The following is a 22,391-nucleotide window of genomic DNA, read 5'->3' on the forward strand; positions in this document are numbered from 1 at the left end:
CGGTATTGCAATTAGTCGATCCCGGGATCCCGGGACCAGTCCCGGGATAATTTTCATGTTATTTTATCGATAAAAATAATTTAAAATGAATAATACAATATATTTTTACATCTGTTTTTTATAACGTACAATGTATAAAGTACGTCTAATTTTAGTCTTGGACTTAAAATAGAAAATAATATAATAAAAATAAAAAAGGGAAGGTCTTATATATTTATTTGAGAAGAAAAAAATGAACTTTTGACAATGTATGTACATTCATAGACACAATTAATTGAAAACATTATTTTGAATAAAACTCACGAAGTAACATCAAAGCATCAAGTGTTTTATCATTTAGCCTTGATCTGATTTTGGTTCCTAAGCAGCCTGCTGCTGAAAAATCACGTTCAGACTCACAGCCTCAAAGATTCACAGATGACACGTGCAACTTGCGCAAGTTTGTACACGAAATATAACGACGTTGTCAATAATAATTCGATTGTGCTTGATAAATCAACCAATCCGAAAAATTCGGGATTATGTTTTATAATCCCGGGACTTATCGGGTATTGAAAATCGTTCGGGATCCCGGGATTGGAATCCCTAGTCAGAATGCTTTAATTCTGCTTTGCTGTATTATCTTACTAAAACTTTTGAGTGCTAAATTTGACATATGTTCCTTTAAATATTCCATCGAAATGTGAAAAATTTTCCGCTTTCCTTACGACTAAATTCGAAGTGTGAGCTTTAAAGGAAACGAAGAGTGCTCTTGAATTGATGTCTAAGAAACACATTTGTAATCGCGTATAAAAACAGAATAAGCACCAAATATTCATAAAAATTATACATATTTATATAAATTTTGTTTTTCAGTTTGCCATGTATGGTGTATTGAGAGCCATGCTAATAAGTGACGTAAATATTATATAAACGGGATAAGGCGGCAGGTGCTTAAAGACCGCGACTTCTAAGAATTAACAATTCTACGACTTTGAATTTAAATCTAAAAATACGGAAAATTGTCCAAAATAAATTTTAAAAGACCTATAGTCTAATTGTATGTATTTTGTAATTGTGCGAAAACAATCGGACATATATTTGGACCAAATAAGGCAGCGCTTTTTATAGCGACGTTTTATGACGAAATATAAATAAAAACCATCCAGTTTTTTATCCCCACGGCATCAAAGAAAAACATAAGATTAATCGCAATATTTAATTTATTACCGACTGGGCAAACTGTAAAGTTACTATTTTATTTGTTGTTTTAAATAGTAATCAATCAATTTAATATTTTAATCCTCCACTACTATTTTAATAATTTTTATACAGTATTATTACGTCCGTAAATCTAATAAATTATGAAATAGATACTTCCATAGTTTCGTAAATTCGCACATCTGCTTAAAATTAAAACTTTGTCTTTTGGGATAGACTTAGATCTTGGGGTATACCATTAACCGTCATAAAAATAAGTATTACATATGTAGAATTTTTTTTATTTAAGAAATCATATCTCGATCGATGAATTTGAAAGAAATGTTTGTGATTTTTTACATTTTAATTAATTAAAATGACAACGGACCGAATGCGCGCGCTTATTGCGTATTTAGTTTATTCCGCTACTTTGGATTGAATAACAATTGTATGCCGTTACTTGCGTACATATAATTTATATTCTCAATATATGTTATAATTGTTAAAAATTATTTAATGACAATGAGAAGAAGCAATAATAAATTTGATTTAAATAAAATTTACTTAATTTACGTGAATATAATTTTGAAATTTGAATAAATAGCATTGATTAAAAATCTTCTCTTCAACTCTATAAGAGTCTCAAAATGAATAAATACTAAAATTGATAGAAACTTACATAGTTTAAAAAACGCGAGAAAAAATGATGAATTATTCCTGTGCACATTTGTATTCGCAAATAATATGAAAATTTTTAATTCAGATTAAAATAACCATTTCAATTCTCCTTTATTACATAATATTTCACTATAATGTGAGAAAACACGTATATTTTTTAATTAAAATAAACTTAGTAGACTAACAAAACAAAATCATATTTAATGAATGTTAAATAATGTAATTTAAAATATATAGTATGTGATATAATATTTAGATTTTTTTTAAGTCTTTCGTAGTATCATGACAGGTACGTTACAAACGGGTAAAAACAATCAACACCTACAAATGGTTCTACAGTTTTATAGCTATTCTAGGAGCAAACTGTGATTAAAAAACAAATACCAAAAAAATCGAAAAATCTTGCTAAGAAATAATTATGAAATGAAAAACATAGATATCAATGAAATAAATAATCCATGCCATGATAAGTCGTATAACATTAAAAATGTTATTAAAGAGCTAGAAAAATAATTTTAATTAAAAAAAAGTAAATATGACTAAATGATAAATGAAATCACCATAGAACAATAAAAATACAGACTTTATTAAATATAAAGAGATACACCGCTTAATTGACAAAACGATAAAAAAGCGAAAAAATAGGTCTTAAAATAAAAGTGATAGGAAATTGAATGATTAAAAAAAATACATGACATTCAACACGCCCAAACATTAAAAAATCAGTAATTTCATTAATAAAAAAAATCGATATGCTATAGTAATGGTCGAAGACATGGAAATAAAAAGTGTATAAATTTTCCGAGGTGTACTACAAGGATGTGTGATGTCGCCCATGATCTACAATCTAATATTTAGAAGTAGTCTTCAACGAGGAAATCGGTAACCAAAGAGGAAAATTTCCGAAATGACCTTTTTTGTTTAGTTTACCTTATATATCGTTAATCGATCTTAGAATATAATAAAATAGAAGTTCTGATCCTCACGGAATTTACTGTAAAATATGTCAAAGAGATACAAATATTTATTTATGAAATTCTCTGGTAAAATAAATGTTTCTAATAACGATATAAATCAAAGAAAGAAGAAATACGCGGTTATTACATTTAACATATATTTTAAATGATTTTGACTTTATATATGTACGGTTATTTTAAAGTTGTACTAAAGCCAAATATATATTATACGATGAAACTATTGTTAAGTGATTATCTAATCTCAATTGCACGTTGGATGAAATTATTTTGGATTAAGACGTGATGGCTGAAAATTTATCATCAAATGTGGAACTGAATATGGAACTTTTTAGCTAAAATAATTTAAATAAATCTAAGAGTAAACAAGGAATTTAAATAATAAATAAATTAATTTGCTGAAAAGTTATGTCTGGCACTAGTTTAAATGCTTTAGTTTTATTTAAATCAACTTACAAAAAATTTTTTTTTCATAGAATACAATATTATCTTTTTACGCTAAGCTTTGAAATTTGTTATTTTAAAACTAATAAAGTAATTATTTAACCCGTAAGTTTAACGTTTAATTGATAGTTCATCTAAAAATTTCATCGAATTAATTTTTTAATGGTTTTATTAATATTTGTTAACAGATTAATATGTGTTATATTATTTATTATAATTACGATACAATTTTAAACTTGAATAATTTTATGTTATCATATATACACACACTATATACCATCTTAAATTTCAATGTTATCTAACTTGCTATTCAAGGGATTGTAAACATGCAAACACATTCATTTAAAAATCAATAACAAAGTTTCGAAATAAAATAACTAAACTTCATACTGGAGCTGCTATTGAAATGTTGTTTGCATTCGTAGTGCGAATTTGCTGATAAAGTATTTGGATTGTTTCTCAAAAATCTATTTAACCAATCAGAGAGCTTTTTAATATGAGTAACCACCACCACTTCTTCAGTGACGAATCATTCCAGTGTCGACTTTCGAGCTGGCGCGTACTTTTTTCGTTTACAATATTGCTTGCTTATTAAAAGTATAAATAGGTTACATATTACCTGGTTACTAATATTAGTATTTATTTACATAATCTACCTGATGTTCACACGTAATGTAAGTTATATTTTCATTTTAACCTCCCGATTGCATTCATCATCAGTTTTGTTTTTTCATTGTTTCATTGTGTATGTTGCCATATTATCTTTAAGTACACTCTCATAATTGAGGACTGATATTTGATGATTATTTTCTGCAAATAACCTTTGTATATAGTTATATAGCCTCACTCACATCACATTGTTGAACCTAAATTCGATAACGACAGTCCTTCAAATGAATTGGCAGCCTCCTCAATATAGTCTATCAACTATTCTTCACCCCAGTAGTGATCTAAAAATTAGTTAGTAAGAAGGTCATGCAATTTGAAATGTAATAAAACATATACAATATTCGATTATAAGTTATCTTTTAACAGTACAATATAAATAATGTTAAATAAAAATCACTTTTGCTGTACATGTATTCTACCTTTCTTCGCCTTCTTCCGTTGAAAATATTATTAAACATGAAATTTCGGTACAAATGCCAACATAATCTCTTTATGTCTATTATGTATATTATAATATATAATACATATATTATATATAGAGTACAGTATTATATTGAAACATTTGGAACATTTATTATATGAAAAAAAAAAAACAGAAATGTTAATATTTACCATAATACAAAACCTCCGCATATCCTATTAACCACTAATATGTATTTTAAATTGATAAACATTCACAATGATTTTTTCAATGCATTTGTGTAATATATGATTTTATTTATACAGATTCAGGATCGAAATCGAAGAAAAAATTATGACAATATGGTAGATCCTTCCACTATGGCAACGAATTTGAGAGCAGAACCTGAAGATGTACCCAATACTGACCAGGCTGATGAGCTTCCAACAGTGGCAGATTCGAATATAAACAGAGAAGAAAGAATATCCGAGGATGCCATGAGTCTGATTAATTCCATTGACGGAAACGCCATAAACAACGATCAACAATCTGAAGACTCGTCTGATATTATGTACAAATTGCACGACGATGGAATAATTGACAATCAAAATCAACCGCAGCATAAACTTGCAACATTTTACGTCAAGTCTTCAAATTTAGAAGAACAAGATGAAGCAATGGAAGTTTTAAAACAGGAGCACGATATTGATGATACGAAAAGTGGTGATATAAGAGAGACTCAGAAACCTGTTGAAGTTATGAATGTTGCTCCTGTTGATTCAGAAAAAATGCGCATTTACGCGCAAATGACGTGGAATGAAGAGGAAGAGAGAATTAAAAATAGTATATTTACACATGCAGGCAATACAATCAGAGAGAGCTCAACGGAAAGCGATAATACTGCAAAAAAAACATATTTTCCAATTTTTTCATTTACAAGAGAAGAATTAAACGAAGACGAGCATGATGTTTGCCAAGATTGTGAGGCATGGGTAAAAGTAAAAATATGGCTAGATAAGAATAAAGAATACTTATGTAATCCATTATACGAACCAGGTAATGCTCCGGTAAATGTGGGCACACGGAATGATGAAAATGTTGTATCCGAGCTAGACAACGCTTCAGGCAATTACGACGCAGACGATGAACAAGATACAACCAGTGACGATGAACAAAGGACAAACTCTGACGGCGAGTCAGACTATTCGAGAACTCCTATTGGAATATTGATCTACCATATGATAAAGTACATGATCATGAAACGCTATTCACATAGCAATGCATCAGATGTGGGTATTTCAATGACAATCACTACGGAAGATTATAAGACCTTTAATTTTATATTTGATGTGCAGCGTTCAGTGACAAATAATGTAGAATTGCTGTTTAAAGAAAAAATTGCTCGAGTTTATGAATTTAACAACGAAATAGAATCGATCTATTTTACTCAAATTTAATAACAATTTTTACATTTGTGTAATAATAAGAGAGATGGACAATGCACTGCCATCTAACTTTGACTTGGACCATAAAGGCGAAAGATCGAAGAAATGTTAGCGATGTACGTTCAGAGTACCATGGACAGACAAGTGCTCTAATGTTTTCATAGTTAAGGAAATAAAAATAAGAATTTTGTTTATATATGCAACGGAATCTCCGATCCTTTGGTTGAGAGGCTTGTAGAGATGTTAACCGTGAATGAGTTAGAATCCTCAACACCCTGATGATGACTGATGACAATAGGATCTTCGGTGATGGACCCACTTCGAGCAATAGCATCAAGGACCGTCAGCAGAGTTGGATCAGTAATGATAAATTTACTATTTAAAGAATAAGTAATATTTGTACCGTATTCAAATACAATAAATTGTCTAATAAAAAGTTCTTTACTTTTTATTTATTATTATATTAAAGTGAAATAATTATGCAGAATTTACAAAACAAATTCGTTAGTATAACTATTATACAGTAAATTTTAAAAACAATATTTAGTTGTTCCTTGGCAATGAGCATAATACCAATATATTTTATAAAGAACCGTCACCTTTTATAGTTTGATATGCCGTTATTGAGATCATTCACTGACTTTGGTAGCATACTGAGTTTTATTCCAGTCGCTAAGATAGTTTTATATTATGTAGGCATGAGAACACTACCTACTGCATGGTACCTCATATCTAGTGGTAACTAAATCATAATTTGTCCAGTTTAACTCTTCTGTATACCGTTAATATATAGTTAAAATGGTTGTGATTGGATTAATACGAAAATTTTAGATCTTTCAGGATTTACTTGCTGAGTGGTACGACTTATCAAGCTAGTTAGATATCGGAAGAGTATGACTGTACAATGTAAGATTATACTCATATCAGTTTCGAGAAGCAGCTAAGAAAAATGAAGAAAATCGGGTTTCTATGGTCTCTAATTTCTCATGGTCGGCTGAGTCTTGAGAGTCAAGTTCTTTAATCAATTATTGTTCACATACACTTTTAGTACATACATTAGCAAAAACGATTATCCGATAATGAGATACATACTACAATGCTTATTCAATGCAACCGATGGATGGCTGCTTGAAAACAAAATATAAAACTTAAACTTTACTTAGTAAATGTTAATAAATTATTAAAATTAAAGCTGTGCAATCAATATATTATACATCTTTATTAATAAAAAAATAAAACATTGATAAAAAATATATTGTGACAAAATTCATACATAAACATCTTATATACGAGCATAAATTAAAATGTAGCATTGTCCAATTGTATTGATTAATCTAAATCTAGATAGTTATTAAACAGAATTCATTTAGTTATTTGAAATTTTTCAGGAGATTGCTACTTTTTGTTTCAAATAAATATTTGTTCGGCAAGAAATACATAGATCACAGATTCAATTACAAGCCCATTTAATTTTAATATTTGATTTCATTCACACAATATATAATATATATAAATTGATTTGTAGAATTTTTCATATAAAATATATGTCATGACTATAATATAATAGCGCCTTAAGAATATTACTTTTTTCATCTCATTTAAATAAATCGTCTCGATTATACGAGAATAATGTACATACGTATATCAAAATAGTTATTATACAATATAGTGAAGATATCACATTCATTTGTGAGTTTGATCCAAAATATTAAAACAGTTATTTATACAAATGGGACAAAAATAAAAAACTATCTGTTCTGATAATATAAAATCTGGTGGATTCTGACCGAAATAACTTCTCACAGTCTATTATTAAATATTTAAACTTAAACGAATACTTTAACTTCATTTATAGATGCATTATAAATGCTAATCTTTGGAAAAGTTAATTGAAAGGAATAAATAATCTAAAACATGTATACATATACATATATATCATGAATCTCTAACAATTGTTGATGTAAAGGAAATTTTAAAAATTAGCGTACAAGACTTAAATATGTCTGATTGTATAACATAAAATTCGATAATGTAAAAAAATATGTAATTTACTTTTAACATTTTTCATCATAAATTATAAGTACTTAGAATTAACATTTTACTGATATTCTATAGCTTCTAATGTTTAATGTACGTTTAAAAAATAAACATGGTAAAATAAATAACTCATAAAAACTGCTGCTTTACTTTAAATAGATGATTCAATATTTCGAAAATAAGGTTTTATGAAAATTATGGTTTTACACTCACTGTTCAAAATTAAAATTACTATAAATCTACCGTTGTGACATAAAAACGCTTGGAAGTATTAGAATGTGGTAACAACGTATACATTATAATATGAAACTCATAACAGTATTTAAATAAATCAAAGATATATATATATATATATATATATATATATATATATATATATATATATATATATATATATATATATATATATATATATATAGAAAATGGAATGCTATGAGAGAAGATTGTTTAAATAAGAAAAGAATAAAATGCCATAGAAATATTTAAATCGGTGCCGTTAAAAAAACAGATTTATAGAAGTAAGAGAGCATATCATAGGAAACATAGCTTTCAACTGCGAATATTGTAATGAAAGCTATTGGAGACTACATAAATTGAATATTTTTCATACCGACGGAGAACAAGGTTTGCTAATTTATAATATAAACTTATATATCTTCTCGTATTATATACCACATAATTATATTCAATTAATTTCGTTACACAATTTCAAATAAAATAGTGTTAACTAACTTCATTTAAAGCTGCTTTACTGCAAACGGCAGTCAAAAACAACAATCTCTATGAGATCAAGTGATAATCTTAGGTCATCGGAATGTATAACGATGGTGGTGATCGTCGATCAAGCTGCGATTAGTTTGACTTCGGGAAAGGTTTTGTCTCCGAACTCAGCGCGCATCAAAACACTCATCAGCTTGTTCATTTCTCGTGCATCGTTTCCTCCGATCACGCACCCAAACCAGGGCCTGTCCTTTGAGCTGTAAGTTGACAATATTAACAATACGATTCAATTACACTTTGCCTTTAAGATAATATAAATATTGTCTCACCGAACACTTTTGTGGTTGCGTTGGATGATGGTCATCGTCCATTTAGTATGTGGATTCCTTCTAGACTCATGGCCATTGTACCATATTATGTCTTTAGCTTTCCAACTATCTATCATGTTATTTGCCTTTAAATATAAAAAAAATCATTAGTGACTGAAACATTCAATTTTATAAGTTACCTTAATATTGGCCTTGATACAATATTAACCCTTTGCACTCGTATTTTTTTTTTGGTTGGGGTAGCGCCAGCTCGTATTTAATTTCGAGACTTTTTTTATGTTCAATTTTTGGAAGTAAAAATGAAATAAAACATGTTTTGATTAATCGTTTTACAAATTAAAATTAATACAGCGAAAGATTGATAGTTTGTCAGTATTTTAGTTAAAAAAAAATTAATTAAATATTTAAAATATATTATAATTTAAATACTTTAATCGGAAAATAACTTTTTTTATTGTACTTTTTTAAATAATTTGTAAAACGTTAACCATCAAACTTAGAAAAGAATAATTTATTAAAATGTGTTCACGAAGAATTGTACTTACTATTCACAAAAAATAAATGACATAGTATTAGGTATACATAGTATAGGAAGGTAAATGTAATGATGTTTTTAGATGATTTTTCGTCCATCGCAATCAAATGCGCGGTAAAACAAATAAATGAATTATTTAAAAAAACAGCTGAGTGATGTAGCGGCAGGGGTTTATAACCATTAAGAAATTTGTAAATAGCTAGATGTCATATGAATTCTAAATAATTAAAATATTGGACTGTTTGTATTTTTTTTGCACCCATCGTTTATTATCTTGCGCAATGCGCTTATTATCTTGCGCATCGCGCTCGTTCTATAGCGTTTAGCGCTCCTAACATCGATCAACAATTTGCGTTCATACAAAAAAATAATGGTTACAATAAAATTTAATCAAGATTAAAATTACAAAGAGCACAAGTTTTTTACTTGTAGTTTTTTTTTCTTAGTAAAACCTTAGTTTTTAGTTTTTTTAATTGTTGTTTTTTCTTGGTAAATAGTTAATATATTCCCATTAACAAGTTTTAGACTTTTTAGAAAATCAGATTACAATAAACGTATTATAAAAAATAAAAAAATATACTGTTAGTTAAATAAAACATATATCAACATATAATAACGTTTAAAAACACATTTAATACGAAAAATTGTTATGCACCTTACAATAAATAAAACACAAACAATATGCACATCAGCACATATGTTTTAAGCAAAAGGATACATTTTGACGATATAACCAATGATTTTTAAAAGCAAAATTTAACACTTTTGACGCTAAGTTGCCGATAATGAGATTCCAAATAAAGTAAAGCGAAGGTCCATATATAAAGGAGAATCTAGATTAGGAAATATGTTTCTAGGACACTAACCGCCTGGAAATATACCCCTTGGACAATAACCCCCCGTCAAAACCCCCCTGGACATTGACCCCCCGTGCAAATAACCCCTGACAATTAACCCACCATGCAAATAATCCCCCTGACAATTAACCCCCGCCACGTATAAAGATAATACAGATATTACTTAACACGTTTTGTGACGCTCTATTATACTTAATAAAACATATACTGACGCCATTACCAAAGTTTAGCTGTATTATACATACATATGTATCTAGGCTAATAATATTTTTTATTTTTTTTTAATACTCTTTATAACAATTTTGCTCGCACCGGTCACTGGTACAAAATATACAATACGTATATTTTCTTCGTAAATGTGTTAGTTTTATTGATATTTTAAAAATTCTGTATTTTGCTGAATGAAATAAATTAGTATTGATACTGATTATTCGTATTAAACATTATTTTATTAAAATAATGACCATTTATTATAAATAATAACAACTTATATAAAATACTTATCTCTATACGTGGCGGGGGTTAATCGTCAGGGGGTTATTTACACGGGGAGTTAATTTTCAGGGGGCTATTTGTCAGGGGGTTATTTGCACAGGGGATTATTTGTACAGGGGGTTAATGTCCAGGGGAGTTTTGATGGGAGATATATCTATCCAGGGGGTATTTGTCCTGCGTTTACATGCACTTAGGATAGGAATATTTAAAATACGAAAAAGAAGGCCCAATTAAATTGGATATTTTTTAATATATTCACTGTCCATGGCAGAGGTCAGAAAATTACGGCCAAATCCAGCCCTCTGCTTATTTTAATCCGGGCTGCAAGTAATTGTTAGATTTGACATATAAAAAAATCAAAGTATGTGCTATAATAGAGCGGCCAACCGTCGAGTTAAGGAGCTAGCTAGGTATCACCTTATAAGGTGCTCCTATTGCTTTGTATTTCACCGTGACGTTATGCACTTTAAATTTGACAGCATCTTCAGTGCCCACGTAACGCCTTTTGCAATACATTTGAATATTTGAGAGAAATGATAAAGCTCATTTTAATTTTGCTTCCTGGCCCGCTGAGCTTAAAATATTTACAATCTGGTCCTTCACAAAAAAGGTTTGCCGACCCCTGGTCTATGGTGTTACACGAGCAAAATAACCTTGTCTATATTCTTTAGTCATATGTTTTACAGAGAGACATTCAAAACGCGTCATGGCAATTTTACAACTTTATATTTAGATTGTCTTGTATAACCGGAATGTCGTAGTCCTTAAGGCGTTGAATTGATATCCTAGAGACTATCGGTTCAGGTCCCGCAGCAAACTAAACATTTTAATATTAAGAATGCGCTATTATTAAAATTAAGCCCTAACTGCTAAGCGACATCTATTGATTGTAAGCTGTAATTATAGTTAACAATATATAATAGATATCACTAATTTACAAACTGTGTTTTAAATCTTATCCAATTAAACGTGTAAGTGTTGATTATGTTGTGCATAAACGACTTTTACCAATAGTTTTTCAATGACGCATATTTGAGTCATCCACTTTTAGAGTGTTAAATATGGATACATTTATATAAGTGTAATACAATCCTAAAACTCACTGAAAAAAATATGTTTTACAAGACTTTTAACCCTTTCACCGCGGATGACTTCTATAGGTGTCATCAAGAAAATCGCCAGTACTCATTAGACATTTAAAGGTGCCGTAAGCATTTGAGCCTAATAAAATGGCTTTTTAGTATAATTTAAGGCTGTAAATCAATTATTTGAACCATAATATTTTTAAAAATATGGCATGAATAGGTGCCCCCACATATTAACAAATTTCGAAATGGCGCTCAAAAATATCAGCTGTGGTGATAATATAAATGCAATTGGGGCCAGGCCCCACCCAATTTTTTCGTACATAAAAAAAAATAGGTGGGGCTGGTAAAGTTTTATTATATTTTGTGAAAATGATCAAATTTTATATTTAGACAAATATTCTACAAGTTTTTCGTATGTATTTGCCCATTTGAGGCAGAAATGATAAATATTACATTGTTTTTTAGTGGGGATCTGTTTTGGATTGGCAGGCGTTTTTACACCTAGAGCGAACCAGCGTAGTTTGGCCTCGTGGCTTTATTTTTGAATTTTTAAGTTTTGAATTTATTAAAACAGTTCTTAAAAATATAAATAAATTGATCATAAAAAATTATTACATTAAAAGATTATCCTAAAACTTGAAACTTTAAATACTTGTACCAGATTTAAAATTGGTAAAAATAGTCTTAGCATAAACGCATACTATTACTGTCACAGTAATAATATCACGGTTAATATCGAATTCATCGTCACGTCCTTAAAAATTCAATATTATATCGTCATTCGTAATTATATGGATAATTTTTAAAAGAAAATCAATATATGTATTTATAAATAATTAAAACACAGATTACTAATTCTGTTTTACATAATTTAGCTATTTACTAGCTCGAAAATATATTAAATGTGTCGAGACTAATATTATCGTTTGAGTTGAGTACCCAGGTCGATAGTTGTCAATCGCTCATTTTACTAGTGCGAGCGAGTAAGCGAGCTCTGCTAGCATAACGGCATCTCGCTCTTTTTTCCGTCTTAAAAATTTTATTTTTATTTCATAACAGACACACAATATAAAGTAATAATTATGCCCAATTAGAGTATATGATCCCGTTTCATCCCATATCATAAAAATATAGATGCCCTTAGAAGGAAAAAATCAGTTTTAAAGCATTAATTGACAACCTAAATCTGTCAAGTCTAGCGCGATGCCGTCCTAACAGCGCGCGCTTTGACCATGTTCCGATGAAAAATTTTACAATAAACTTACACTTGTAAATTTAAGATTATTGAGTTATTTGCATAAGTTAAAAATTCAATATTACTGAAATGTGTTTAACAGAAGTCTTTTTACTATTAATAAATTTAAATTTTCAAAATTTGCTTGAACACAAAGCCAATAAATGCATTCAAAGTTTTGTCGACATATTGTCGACGTTCGAGTACAACGCTTGAAATACGATGTCGACACATAGTCGACTTACGAGCGCAAAGGGTTAAATACAGAAAATTCTTTAATTGCGGTTGATACGGTAACCAGCTTTGATCGCACTACAATGTTTTACAAACAGCCCGCAGATGACCAGATGTGTTTTTTTTTATCTGTTGAATATAAGCGCCATAAATGCAATATGCAAATCATGGTTACAAATGTTACTGTATGAAAGGATATTAAAAGTTACACACGAGTTCTAATATAGAAGTAAAAATTAATAAGAGATAAAACTGGATGACAATTATTGTCCTCCATGCGACCTTCTATATCTCACAAGTGGGAGTGAGTTTCAATTTAAGTTAAGTAAAAAATAGTCATAAAAACAGTGAGAGCCGCTGGTATATTTTGTCAAAATTTCTAGTACACGTACATATAGTATGTATTTAAAAAATTTAAAAATATATTGTAGTTAAGATATAATTTCAAATAATGAAATTGTATATTTTAAACGTCAAGTCACACGATCCATACAAATAATTGCAAAATTCAATGATATACACCTGTACCACAATTTAAAAGATTTTTAAACTTTTAACTCAAAATTTCATTCAAATAAGATAGCAAAATTTAAAAAATTTTAATTTGCCTGTATTTGACAAAAATGTTCCAGTATTATTACACAGTTGGCCACACAGTGGTCATTTCTTTAATATTTAGATTTCATTAAGATTCAGAGTATTTCATTTCATGACGCTTAATTCAAGGGGAGACAAATGCCTCTGATTGATCTAATTTTAAATATGTATGAACTGCTATAATATTATTTGTTTGAATCTGTTTAAAATACATATATGTTCATAGATGTACATATTTTCAGACATCTATGAATCAAAAAATATTATTAAAATAAAATTAGCCAAGTTAAGAACCATTAATAAGATAATTACTATAATTTCTGTCAAGACTAACTTCAGAGCATTCTTAACATATGTGTATTTATGCTATTATACATACACTTTTGTCTTTGAAACAGTATAACGTGTCTTGACCAAAGTGGAAGAAATAGTTTTTGAAGGTCCTCATCTTGCTGTTGGCATACCGCAGTTCGCCGACCAAATACTGGAAACCAATTGGCGCCTCAATGCTTGACAATTGCATGATCGTTTGAGAACCGTCCATTATTATCAAATAATTATCTTTACGATCCGCTTCGTCCCAATAACTCCATCTGAAAATATATTTTGTGACTATATCAATTAAAACATTACAAGAAAAAGATTAATACATGGAATATGTGATACTTTACAAGGACTAGGAAAAACAGGTTTTAAACAAAAATTAAATTATAATAAATGAAACAAAAGTCCAGGACAAAGGCTAAATATAAATTAACGTTTAATCGTTTTTGGCACTTAATATTCTCTTAAATAGAATGACGTTAACACTTAATGCGCCGCATTTCGCTCGAAAAAAACACACATACTGCTGGTATATTTGCGCGCGATTGAAAAATTGGAAAAAAATGTAATATTATTAAAACTGCACTACTGATAATTATAAAAAATGGTGTGGGCACTCACCAAATACAATACCAATGAGATTTTATTTTTTAGAAACAACGAATTAGAAATTAATAACGTTACATTTTTTTATATTAAATAATTTTTCATTTAACGTTAGATATTTTGCCAACTCTGGTTTTTTTTATATTTGGAAGAAGTTTATTGAAATCGCAGAATCACTCATATATCGATATTCAATCAAAATCTCAATTCAGACTTACAACGTTATTGATCGTGTCGCATATTCAATTGTTTTGAGGTTCAAAATGAGCTCTCATGAAAAGCTAGTGTATTCTGCTGTCAGGATAAAACATACAAATTAAAACATACCTAAGAACAACATTGAGTAAAACTTCAGAGTAGTGAAGTGGCCTGCGCATATTATCACCACTGATCACTTCCTCAATGATCAAATTATGGGTCTCAGCCTTCAACCTTTGATGTAACTCCTCACATAACTCTCCAGCCGATTTCGTAGGTGTTAACTAAACAAATAAAAGCTGATTACTATTGAAATGTTTATGAACTCTGCGACATCTAGAATCGTTTTATTATATTTATGTTAAAGGGAAAATTTATACAAAACCAATATGATTTACTGCTCTCTTCGGCCCAATTGTGCCCCTTTTTTGCTAAATCATGTTCGTACATATATTTTATTTATAACAGCCATAGCCATAACAACTAATAGCCGACAAACAAAATAACAATGAAAAAACACTGTAGCTGCCAGAATTAAAGAAATTACATACACTTCCGAGTTATTATTGTGCAGCTGTGTACTTTCTCAATGGGTAGTATTGAATTTTTTATCACTTTTAAAGCAATATGAATAATGTTTAATTTTAAATAATTTGTATGTTAATATTTTTAATCTAACATTCCAAGTTGTAGTATTTTCGACAGCAGAAATAATCAAAATGAAACTTCGTACTGATTTAAAGTACCTAATATTTTATTATTTTAAAAATTAAAATATAAATGATACTTTTTGAGCCTGTATTTATTATTCAAACTGTATTTTTTGGTTCTAGATAACTTTACGATTATATTTTATCGTTTACTATTTGATACTCGAAAGCTTGAAAATAACGAATATTTGAAAACTACTCACCACTACATTGACACTGTTCTCTTGTGTCTTGCTGTGAATATAAATCCAAATATGGAAATCGCCAGATGGTTTAGGTGATATTGTGACAGTGTTGTTTTGGTACTTCTGCAACATGACCTCCATACACCGTTCGCGCTCCATCTCTTCTTTGCTGGGCGCATAAATCTGGATATACAATTCGATCAAATCACAAACAACCTGTGACTCCTTTAAACAAGATTCGACGTTGCTCAAAATCTAGAATTAGCAAATTAAATTTAAAATAAATCTTTCTAAAAAAATGATTAAAGTTTTTACCGGATGGTTAAGCAACGAAGGACCCCAGACAGCAGCCAAATTTTCAGCGTTCATGCGATTTGATTCTGCTAACGTCTGTATAAAATGCAAATGACCAAAGAGTTTCCTCAGTGTCTTCTGACTGATCGGATTCAAAGTCGATAATAGATCCTTGTATGTTTTGGCTTTTTGGTCGATGTCCGTCAGTTCTAAAAGAAATTACAATATCATTGATCACTAAAAACAGCATAAGACTTCACAACAGGAATAATCTATACAAAATATTTTGCACATATTTGTTTATATTATTATTAAACATAGTAATCTTCAATTAGAAAGAAAATTATAACCTATTTTTTCGAGATATCTAAAATGCAATTCATTCTTACCTAATGCAGCGCAGAGCTCATGAGATATTGAATTAGAAAGTGCAGGTTCTGGTAACTCTCTAAAAAACCGTTTGAGCGCCGTAGCTACGTCATATTCACTGTGAGTCCTTGGAGAGAGTTGAACAGCCCAGGCATCAGTTTTAAAGTCTGATAGAAGAGCCGTTATTGCACTATTAGATCCACTACGTCTGTATATGTATTCGCTAAGACTTCCTACAAAATAATACATATTTATATAAACAATTTATACGAATCAAGATAACATATATTAATAATTTAGTGATATACCATATGCATATACGAAATTTATACATTTGATCACCAATGCTGGCACCTCTTCTTTTGTGAGTTGCTGTCGATATAACCACGTTCCGTTGCTGGTCGACAAGTTGTAAATAAGCTTGCGCCATATCTGCAAATAAAAAAAATAATAATATGAAATATGTGTTTTTAGATGCATATAGATATATTTACTATTCTTAAAGTTTGTCTTTCAGTTAATTATGCATCATAACGTTTGTCTTGTGATATGATATTGATACCACTTTTCTGACTAAAGATGAAATGGAACTAAAAATAATGTATCGAAAAGGGACATAACAGTCCGAAAGTATTGTTTTACAATCTAAGTTTTATGACCTATTTCGTTTAGGCATCTGCAAATATGAATAGAGCAAATGTTGCATGTACAATTAGGTGATTTATAAATAGAAGTATATACAATTTTATAATGCTTTCAAGTTTACAATCTGCAAGAGTTGTCAATGGTCGGCACTTCATTCGTTTCTGTTAATCCCTTGACTCATAGTAGAAACATGTTTTTGCTGTCATTAATGTATTAGGAGAGTTAAGTTATATTTTTTATTAAACTCCCGCTTTTTGTTTCTCAAATGCAATTATAAATGTATCTGTATTGTTAATAAAATTTAAATGTAAATTAATAAGCAAGAAAAAATATAATATAATTATACATATTATTTCACAACAAATTTATTTTCGTTATCAATATTCACATAAAATTATTGTAAATAATTTGGGATTCAATTTCTACGATGATGAACGATGTATAAGTCGCCTCGAAAGTCGCTCCTCGTGTGAAAGCGCTCATCTAAGCCCGTGCTTTTATAGGTTGCGACAACTAGCAAGTTGCCTGTGCATCGCCGCTGCGCAGGGGCTCGCTAGACGCTCGGGCGACTGCGTTCGTAAGCACCCATTTAAAACCATATAAAGTACAGTCGCCGACGACTTTGATAAATGAGACAAAATTACTTCAGAGATGTTTTTCGATATATTTAAGTATTTTAAGCATGTTCATGAAGATAACTTAAGAACACCAAAAATGTAGGGCCATCAATATGTCGGATTCAAAAAATATTTTAACATTCACCTTTGTCTCTTCCGAATGTCCCATCTTGAAATAAATAGTCTTGTCTTGGAAATCAATCGCCAAACACGGACCCGTCTCTGGATTTTCGTCATCATTCACCAAAACTGTAAAAATAAATACGACATATGTAAAACTCTGATTTAATAAAACTAAAGCGCTTGCAACCGACGATTCAATATAAATACATATTTGATCGTCTTGATTATTATAACCACAATTAATAATAATCGAATTTCGCAGCATTTATAATTTAAAAGTCATACCGACACATCTTGCTTTTCGCAAGTCGAAACTACGAACAGCCGAATTTTGAGTGTGATAATACAAATTTCTGCGACACAACAGCAACCATCCGCATTCCCACGAGCAGCTGACACCCTCCTGAGAAGTTTATTGTTAATTAATATAAATGATAAATTTTACAATTTGCTACTTTGCATCATACCTTAACACAACACCAGCCGATCCTGGCCATATCCCAAATCAGTTCATAAGAAAATTTATCAGTGAGACATTCAACGATCTTCAAAATCCAATTGCGCCTCTCAGATTTCTGAGCACAGCCAAAGTCGACTGACATACGACTTGTAAATCCACCACTGTTTTGAAACGTCAGCTTGAAGCGATGCAACTCCACTTGACCTCTAAAAATACAGTAAAACGTTCAATCGATTCAAACAATACAAATTATAACAAATATAAACAAAAACTCACTCCTGCTTATTAGAAAATATGGTCTGTATTGAGAATAGATTCTCAATGTTGTAAACATCCTTTACCGTTGTGATTGTATTGTCAGAGTAACAAGTCAATGTACAATTAGTCAAAATGCAAAGACGCATTTGAAAACTTTTGAACAATTCATCAATGGCACCAGACAGTAAGCGAACCATTAAACCTTGATGGTGCACAGTCTTATAAGGGAGACTAGGCTTTTCCAACTTCATCCCAGAATTCATTTTACTATCTATCTTCTTCTTAACGTTCATGGCCGTGTCAGAACCGACCTTGACCATGTTTGTGAATGTCTTTTTTGATTTAATATTGAACTGCTTGAAAGATTCGACTAAAGAATATCTCTTATTCTCGTCTGTAGGTGCAACTTTTACATTGCATACCTCTCGATTCCGACTTGACTGTCCTTCTGCGAGTTCTGTCAGTGAATCGTATCGTAAAGGCGGCGTGGGAGGCCTAGATGGCGTACCGTCTAAATTATCAATGTACAATTCAAAGTTCACCTCATTTGACACATCATCTTCGATACTTAGAGGTCTATTATAGGGCTCGTTCAACAACGACTCCAAAATTGAAAGCTCATTTTCGGCTTTCGAGCTCACCTCACTGCTGACTTCAGTCGCTAATGGATCAAACTCGAATATAGTGCTTTTGGTCGCTTGATGTTGTGCTTGTTTTAAATTGTATCTGATAGTTGGATGTATAACATCGTATGTGTCTTGATTTGTGTCGTTATCGTTATCTATATTGATCATAATATCAACATTGCTACAAGCTCGCTCATTTAAACCATTGCAGTCTTTCTTCTCATCGATGGCGATAGACTCTTCGCTGGTAACTTTATTAATCGTGACGTTCTCATAGTTAGGAGCATCTTTTATGGGTGAATGGAATTGGATCGAGCCAATAAGGCGCATGTCTGACGTCGACAGGGGTCTCTGTGTGCTATCGTCGACTTCTACGTTTAATCTGGTAGAATCGTTTTGAGGACTGGACCTTCTAGGTTGCACTCCTTGTTCGAGGATTCCTCTCGCAAGATTAGCTCCAATCAACACTCCTTTCTCAATTTTGTCACGTGTAGATAATGCAAAGTCTTTCGATTTCCTGCATAAGAAATAATTTATATTAAAAAACATTACTGATATCTGAAAATATTTCTATTTGTGACTTTGAAATAATTAAAGAAAAAGTACAGTAAAACCTCGATATAACGGACTAATGCGGGTGAGGGGATGTTCGTTAATGTGTTTTGTATGAATGTGTTTTTTTAGTAAGAAAATAAACGGCACAATACAATGTCAGTGAAGTTTCCACGAATGGATTGAAAATATTATGTCATGAAACTTTATTTCACAGAAAAATTTTCTATCAAATTAAAATGGTTAAACCAACATTTTTATCGAAAATACACTTTATTTGTATGTAGGTATAAAGTCAGAGGTATGACGTGATAATTATGGGCAGAACATTGTTTACAATCGGTGACATTTGGATTTAAACATGTATAGCATTAACAGAATATTTATAACAATTTTCACATTTGACCGGATATTTTGTTCGTTATATCCGAAGTCCGTTTTATCGAGGACAGTTATATTGAGGTTTTACTGCATTCATATGTTCAAACAAAAACGTATGACTGCAATTATGTGTGAATCACTAACATAACCAACACATGAGTCACATTGAATAATCACTTTGATCTAGTCCAGTATGCTATATTTGAAGCATACTTATCAAATATATCAAAGTGAATACACATATATATGTATATACATATATACAAAGTGAACACCATCAAAACTTTACAACCACATGAATCGACGATACACACAAATTAACAGTAATTACATAACACAAAAACATAAATCACCTTTTTGACGATTATATTCCAAATTAACCGTTTCCACTAAAATGAAAGCATGAGAAACGGAAAGATTAATAAATTAAATACATAAATAAATATACATAAAACACTTATATAGAGCAGGGGTCGGCAAACATTTTAGCTATTATTCTAAAATATATTTTATGCCCCTCAACTTCGACGTAAAACCATAAACTAATTTTCATAAACAATATCATTACTATATATTAATAAAGTCGAGTGTAAATGGGCCAGATCATAAAAGCACTTAAGGGGCAAATTTTAACAAAAAATACTGTTAACCATTGGGTGCGGGTGCTCGGATCTGCCTGTCCATGTTTTTGAGCACCAATCCGGTCGTTTTGAGCACGGACAGCAGACAGACGATGGACGACAAATCTGTCTTTTCTTACCACACTCGATCGGATTTGTCCGCCAGGTACCCGCAATGGTCAGTTCCCTCGGATGTGCCCGAGCTTGTATGGCTAGCTTATCAGATTGTGTTGGAAATAAGGGTACGTGTACGCATGCATATATACATATACATTTTTCCATGAATTAGTTTACATTAATATGAGAATTTAACCAATACTAAAGCATATAATGGAAATTGAATTAAAACTTATAATGCGTTGTATTTTTATTATAAATTATTGTATGTTGTGGTATTTTGTAATCAATAAAACAATTCCTGTAATATTCTATTGGTATTTTTAAAAATATTATATTGACAGATATTCAACCTGGAGAGTGATACCAAAACTGCTCTCATGTTTTTGAGTTAAATATGTATATAAATAAACAAAATAAGTAAGAAAGTGGTATTTTACATTTTCCTTGACAAATTAAATTAAAAAGGAAAAATTAATTATTTCACATGGTCGCCCTATTATATTTCTCACCAATACTGCGTAGATGAGCATCTACATCTTGGACGAACTGTACATATTTTTATTAATTGCACCTCCTTTGAAATTCATTAACCCTAGATAATCAAGATTCCACTGTAATAAAATGTTATTTATTTATTGAACTTTTACCCCCCGAGATTTACTTTCTACTTCATTTGGGACAAATAACCCACAGTTTTCTGACTACTGCTCTAGAGTTACATCCAATACAGACTAAGAATTGTGTATTTCTTGTCATTAAAATATTTATGCATATGTGAACTATCATGCACATCATAAATACTTATACCGATAACCGCCCGTCTGAACTGTGAGGTCAAAGAGAATCAGATTATAATATCAGTCGCCGCATGACTCATCTACTAAGGGACGACTAACATTGCTTTAAAATCGCAATCTTTACCTTTTAGCGTCGTTGACCCATTCAGTGAACTGAGGCTGCTCCACTCTGCGCCTTGGTACAACAGCCGGCGGAGTCTTTTCTGGCACGACGCAACTTTGGTCAAGTTTGCGTCGCGGCGCCGGCACCGGTCTTTTCTGTTCATCCTCGTTGCTAGGAATAAAGAACCTGCTCTTCGGAACGGGACGATCTTCCATCTTCAGCGACCGATCAGTCACATATCAGAAAGAAATATAGTCATATGCCAATCTGACAGATCTGGCAAATCTGAATGAGCCTTTTATTCTGACACTTGGCAATAACGATACTTTTATTGATCATATACCGTTCACAATAAAACAATATTATAGAATAAAAAATATATAAAAACAAATAAGCGGTAATTATTTGCACTTTAGTTAAAATATTTTTACTTAAAAATAATAAAAAATGGCACGAAAAACTCTTTCACTATAAATAAATTTATCCCA

At 30.6% G+C, this 22,391-nt stretch overlaps 2 protein-coding genes across 2 annotated transcripts; one reads left to right on the forward strand and one right to left on the reverse strand.

The window, feature by feature from the left end:
- Positions 1-3,813: 3,813 nt before the first annotated feature.
- LOC148234354 (uncharacterized) lies at positions 3,814-6,226 on the forward strand. The gene is made up of 2 exons (XM_088188335.1): positions 3,814-3,949; positions 4,671-6,226. The coding sequence occupies exons 1-2, from the start codon at positions 3,935-3,937 to the stop codon at positions 5,799-5,801; spliced, it is 1,146 nt and encodes a 381-aa protein (XP_088044461.1). The 5' UTR covers positions 3,814-3,934; the 3' UTR covers positions 5,802-6,226.
- Positions 6,227-8,490: 2,264 nt separating this feature from the next.
- On the reverse strand, positions 8,491-22,224 carry RhoGAP15B (RhoGAP_ARAP and RA_ARAPs domain-containing protein RhoGAP15B). Its single transcript, XM_088188138.1, has 13 exons — positions 21,925-22,224; positions 18,723-19,847; positions 18,454-18,652; positions 18,272-18,389; positions 18,009-18,112; positions 16,910-17,033; positions 16,622-16,834; positions 16,254-16,441; positions 15,957-16,193; positions 15,173-15,327; positions 14,295-14,508; positions 8,876-9,000; positions 8,491-8,803 (listed from the first exon to the last, which is right to left on the reverse strand). The coding sequence occupies exons 1-13, from the start codon at positions 22,116-22,118 to the stop codon at positions 8,668-8,670; spliced, it is 3,132 nt and encodes a 1,043-aa protein (XP_088044264.1). The 5' UTR covers positions 22,119-22,224; the 3' UTR covers positions 8,491-8,667.
- Positions 22,225-22,391: the final 167 nt, after the last annotated feature.

Source organism: Plectrocnemia conspersa, unplaced genomic scaffold (genome assembly GCF_051122295.1).
Source record: "Plectrocnemia conspersa isolate PC_06_02 unplaced genomic scaffold, ASM5112229v1 ptg000006l, whole genome shotgun sequence".
In the NCBI taxonomy this organism is placed as follows: Eukaryota; Metazoa; Arthropoda; class Insecta; order Trichoptera; family Polycentropodidae; genus Plectrocnemia; species Plectrocnemia conspersa.